At 43.7% G+C, this 6,000-nt stretch overlaps 1 protein-coding gene across 5 annotated transcripts in view; it reads right to left on the reverse strand.

Annotated features, from left to right (window-relative positions):
* The window catches only part of SNX8 (sorting nexin 8), a 49,063-nt gene extending 44,418 nt beyond the window's left edge, over positions 1–4,645 (reverse strand). For 2 of the 5 annotated variants that reach the window (XM_088452041.1, XM_088452042.1), the window contains exon 1: positions 4,402–4,645. Coding sequence is in view for 3 of the 5 variants with exons in the window: in XM_088452038.1 (XP_088308164.1) it covers positions 3,308–3,359 (52 nt within the window). In the remaining 2 variants the exon portion in view is untranslated. Of the gene's footprint in view, positions 1–3,307; positions 3,448–3,846; positions 3,916–4,401 lie in introns of those variants that run through there. The other 3 variants (XM_088452038.1, XM_088452039.1, XM_088452040.1) reach the window with 3 other exon arrangements.
* Between the last annotated feature and the right edge of the window lie 1,355 nt (positions 4,646–6,000).

Genomic DNA, 6,000 nt, shown 5'->3' on the forward strand with positions numbered 1-6,000 from the left:
CCATCACCAAATCCTGGACTTACCCATCTGACACCACTTCTCCTGCAGCTATCTCCTTTGGGGCCCTCACATTCTTTCACTCTCCTTGCCTGGAGGTTTTTACAGTGCTGGGGTACTTCTATCATCTGGTCACTCCCACCAACTCTTACCTTCTAAACTCTCCACTTCGTTATGTGCATTCGATGCTCATATCCGTTGCCTTTTCCAACTTCCTCGAGTAGATGACTTTCCTCGTCCCCCTGGCCTTAACTCAAAATTCCATGTTAACGTTACTTCTTGGCTCCTAATCTTCAAATGGGCTCTCAAGACCCCTTTCTTCCTCAAAGCTTTCCAGCTCTCATCCTAACCCACTACTCCATGTTTCTTCATCACAATCCAGCCCATCTGTGTCTCCCCTGTTTATCTGCCCCCTCCCCTATAGAATGTATGCTCTCACGAGCAGGGCCCTCTTCCCTCAAGTGCTTCTCCTTCACTTACTCCTACTTTAATTTACAGCAGCACCTAACCCTTGGTTGCTGACACCCTGCTGCTTATTTAAGTGTTATGCAGCAATATATAAATCATGTATTTGTCCTGCATTGTTTGTACTGTTAATAACTGTTTTTCTTGTGTGCTCATTTGTTTATGGACTTTAAAAGGCGCTGCGGAACCCTTGTGGCGCCATATAAATAAAGGATAATAATAATAATGCTTATTGCCACCTCACAAACCCAGCATTAAATGAACGTTTCCAGTTACCAAAGATTTATCCACCCACTAAATAGCAAACTGAGTGAAGCACCCATAAATAAAATCAACAAGCGGAATAAAACATTTAGATTGGACCTCCTCTGTACGTAGAAGAAAGGTGTACATGGGGTTATTTACAGATAGTGAAAGTGTACAGTAAACCCGGCCACACCAACCAATCAGCAATGAGCTGAGGGCCTGATTCAGAGCCGGACGCTATTTGAGCTCGCTCGTTAAGAAAAAGGGGCCGGATATTTAAATAGAGCACTCGGTCTTTGCGGTCTGTTGACGCCTCTATGTCTGAACGAGCGAACGAAACATGCGCTCGCTATTTTTTATAAAGCGCCCCCTGGCCGCTCGCATCCTACGTCATCTCCGCTATTTATTAGATTAATCGAGTACATCGAAAGGCGTATGAACTGCTCTCAGTGCTTGTGGTTGGATTTTCCTACCGCAATCATGCGAGCAGTTCAGGCTAAAAGACAACCAAGTGACGTGGTCGATGACGCTGCTTTGTTAATTATGTACACCCTTAAAACGCCCGTTTTGACCGTTTGGCACGCCTACGTTCGGATCTCCACTACCCATTTTCAAGCACCTTCCCCTGTTACCACCCACAAACGCCTCATTCTGTCACTCAAATTAGCAGGCATTCGCTATTTTGCGAGCACACAATTTCCGACTGCAATGAATGGTTCGCGCATGCATATTACAACCCATACGCATGCGCAGTTGTGCGAACATCGCTCGGAGCGAACGAGCGGCTCTGAATCAGGCCCTGAATGCTAATGTACTGATTGTCTATACAGGTTTTTGCACTCTCTTATGGTGCATACACACGGTCAGATTTTTCTTCAGATCTGAACGATAAAAATTTTAAAAATCGTTCAATCATTCATATCTGAAGGAAAATCTGACATATCTGACATGCCTAAACGATGGACAATGAACGTTTCCGATGGCCAGATAACGATATCTGACATCTGATGTGTTTGCAGTCAGACTTGGACGATTCCATTCATTTTAATGCAGTCAAAAATCGTTCAAATCTTTGGTAAAATCGTTCATCTGACAGATCTGACCGTGTGTATGCTACATTAGTGAACACTTACCAGCATGCCTCCAAGTATCAATGTGACAATGCAACTATTAAACATTTGTATGCAGTTTATTTACACCTAGGTTTGCACTGCAGTCACTGACATATCAGCGATGGATTCCATGCATTGTGCATCACAGGGAGGATATGAGCAGAGTTACAGAGTGCAGCTAATCGATAACTCAGAAGTCTATGTCTTACTGACCTCTGCTTTGGGCGGAATTCAAATGTTTTCTCGTTCCCGATCTCCCATCTAAAGTGACAGGAGATCATGGGGGGAGATTCAACTGATTTGACTATTGCGCCGATCGCACCCAATGAGGTCGGGTTCAGCTGCGTAAAATGGCTACACCCGACCAAAGTACTGGGTGCAATCGTGAAAAGTGCTGTTTGGGCACCCAAACAGGTCACTTTTCACACATTTCAGCTGACGCACCCCGGGAGGTGTGAGATGAAATGGCGGCGCTGGCAGCTGATCGCATCTGACAGGAGCAACAATTGAATAGCTACGTGGGTCACGTAGGTGGCTGCAAACAATTGAATTCCGCCCATTACAGATGCCACAATTTTCACACTATCAACAAGTTCAAGCTTCCCCCTCTGTCCCATTTTATTACATTACTTTGTCTAGTTCAGAAAATGTATCAGCCAGATGCCAAATTTCACTATGTAGAAGTTGCAAATATGGGCTTCGGGTATTTAACTGGTTCTTGAAGATCTTATTTGTCACTAGTCTCTAAATTCCTCCTATAGGAAGGACCAACAGTCTTTTGGGATAGGGATTTTAACAATTTTGGGCAGGTCCGTTATACACGACGAAAACAGTCCACATTCTGGTAATTGGCTGACACAAGTTTTTATGCCCTACCCTTGAGCGGAGATTGTGGTTTGCGATTGGTCTTCCTGCCACTAACACACCTTTGCTGTCATTTAGAGGTGGTTAGTATCATTGATTTGACACTCCTGGGTTCCGCATGTTTTGCTGACATTTATAATGTCAACAACCATTGTCAAGGCAGGCACAAAATGTCGACATGTTCATAATGTCAACCTCAAAAATGTACACCGACAAACTGCATGAGCCTTGTGGGTGTCGACACTATGTAATACAGGTAGTACCAGGGGGAAAGGCTGCAAAATCCCCACAGCACCAAAAAGGTGTGTGTGTGTGTGTGTGTGTGTGTGTAAATAATGCAGCTTTCATTAGCTTGTTTGTGGACTGCAGATAAAATGTCATCTATTCATACATTAGAATTAATTAGAATTTAAAAACAGAAGACGACATCAATGAATTTGCTAGTGCACAGAGCTAGTTTGACTTATAAAAAAAATAGAGACAGAACTAGAATAATACAGTTCATCCTTCTATCACAAATGCCTTTTCCCAGGACATGCAAAGAAAGACAAACTACGTATGAAAGTCACTTTCCCAAGCAGAAGTATTAGTATATACTGCATAGGCTTATATAACATACATACCCATATAGGAGACTATATATGCCGTACTTTGTAATAAACGATCCACGCTCATATAGGAACTGGATTACTTTTATCCCTGCTGAGCAATCACTATCATATTTCAGTTTCCCCTGGCTGCTCGGATCACTAGGATGTATCTACTGAAGAGAGTTTATTAGGTTATTTTTCCTCTTGAGTAGTCATTAGGATGTATCGTCACACTATTCATCAGGGCATAGCCCTTACCTCAAGCCAAAACCAGCAGCTGATCTTTAACCATGAACATAAAGAGTGCAATATGACAATACGAGGAGCATTCACAGTTACTAATCCTGTGCTAGCACACCTGTCATATGCACAGCACAAGTCCTTAAGGCAGAGCTACCGCCCAGGGCGGAGGGCCCTTTGCAAACCCCTAAATATTTATACGGACTTTACTTTAACAAGGCTTCTTTTCATGGAGGAATGTCAGGGAAGAATGAGATACTGTGTTTATGACCTTCAAATGCAGAGTTCAAAAAAATGTGGAAAAGAGAAGCCGGCAAGGGAATTGCACTTACCACATTGCCTTTTACATCGTATCCAATTCAATACACACGTCTGCATTTCTGAGCGCAGGACTCACAGCGTTGACTTTTTATATTTATTAAAATAAAAATATACACTGGGCCTGGACTAAACCGTGCAATGCACTTAAAGCTTCTGGGCGTGTTGAAAAAATAAAAAAAAGAAAGTTAAATGTTTCATAAATAATATTATTTTAAACACCATCTTCTGCTCTATGTCATCCCTGCCATCACATAACACACATTATTGTATAGATGCATCTGTAAAGTAAAATAAACCTCAGTGCGGATATTGCAGAAAGTTGCTGACAAGCGGTCTCCTGGCTGTGCCTGCTGGGACATGTAGTTCCACAATACCCAGAGAAGTTGCCTGGGCTTTAAAACTCGGCAAGTGATGCAGTGAAAAGTCCAAAGTGCAATTCCACTGACTATATTATTTATTCCAGAATATTTACGTAAGAAATTAAAAAAAAAAACTTTTTTGAAAACTTCAAACATGTAAGATAACTCTAAAAGGCGGCCCCTCCCCCTAAGTGTCTGTATACTTACACACAGCCAGCAGTGAAGCGGTTAAGCGTGTGATGACGTCACTCCCAGCGTCTCACCTGGGCTCACTTTCTCTCCTTTCTCGCTCTCCTATCAGCCAGCATTGCCCTACTCAGGGCTCCGTCATGTGACTGTCTCCCGCCCCCCTGCCACGTGACTTCCTTCCCTTGGTAACCGTCCAAGCAAGGGCTTGCGAGACTGGCGGAAGCGGCTGTGGGCCTGGAGTTGCTGACTTCACCGGTTTCCCAGCTGTGCAGTACGCGCATGCGCTATGACCACCAACACAACCTCTCTATAATAGCGTGTGCTGGGTTCCAGAAGCTGGTGCTAGTTGTAGAACATGGATTGTTAACAACGTTATAAATTAGGTGTTGCTTACTGGGAGCTGTCATGTTTGAATTCTAATAAAGAATTAATTTTGCTTATTTATTTCTTTTTTGCTAAAATATTTTAAAGAAGAGGATCCTTGCTGCACAGCAGTATCAGCACGGAGGTAACGGTAATCAAAATATTCCATCTACAGCTGGTATTAGCAAGTATAGGTGAATAACTGGTCCAATTTCTTCCTTCTCCAAAACCCAAAATGAGCCAGCTAGGCACCAGTATTCCCATACCCTCCAACATGGCCCCTTCCACCAGGTACAAAAATGCCCCGGTCCTGGGCTTCCCACCTAATTAATGATAGACCCCTGTGTTGAAACACAATGCTCATCAATTAACTAGTTTATACAGGTGACCGCTATCATAAATGAAGTGGGAAGTCCAGGAGCAGAGTATTTTGTACCTGGTGGAAGGGTAGTGTTTAAATCCCCTTAGAGGACCCTGACGTCATCAGCCAGTGTCCAGCATCATTCCCTACCATCCAAGTGGGCATAGAGGGGGAATATAACCATGTAGCGAGCCACCGAGCCCGAATCGTGGCGAGCGCACAACTTCTTTAAGTGGGGACAACTTCTTTAGCTGGCCTTAATGGACGTGAACTGCACTTCCGCCCTCACTCACGTCACTTCCAGGTCCCTAGCATGAAGGGGAAATAAGCTCTACTCTGGTGGAAAGGGTCATGTTGGGAGGGTCTATATACCCACATTTGCTCACTCCCAGTAGACTGCCACCCAGACCAAGGCCCTCCGAGATAGCATACAGAGAACACTCCTTAGCGTTGTTTGCAGCTTCGAACAAGAACAGACCTGACCAAATAAAGACAGAAGCTCAGAGTTCCTGATTGTGGTGCACAGACATCTGGAGGACTATGGACATCAGAGGGTATTGGCAGAAGTAATGGTGCATACACACGGTCAATTTTAAAAAATCGTTCATATCTGAAGGAAAATCTGACATGTCTGAACGATGAACGATGCGCGTTCCCGATGGTCAGATAACGATATCTAGCATCTGATGTGTTTGCAGTCAGATTTGGACGATTCCATTCATTTTAATGCAGTCAAAAATCGTTCATAGTTCAAATCCTTGGTCAAATCGTCCAACTGACACATCTGACAAATCTGACCGTGTGTATGCTCCATAACCTGTAGGTGTACAGGGTGGTTCCCAGGTGGTTAGAGCTATACTACTCTAGAATTCTAGGAGGTTATCTACAATTGT

The sequence above is a fragment of the Taudactylus pleione genome, unplaced genomic scaffold (assembly GCF_031769625.1).
Source record: "Taudactylus pleione unplaced genomic scaffold, aTauple2 ptg000032l, whole genome shotgun sequence".
Taxonomy (NCBI): domain Eukaryota; kingdom Metazoa; phylum Chordata; class Amphibia; order Anura; family Myobatrachidae; genus Taudactylus; species Taudactylus pleione.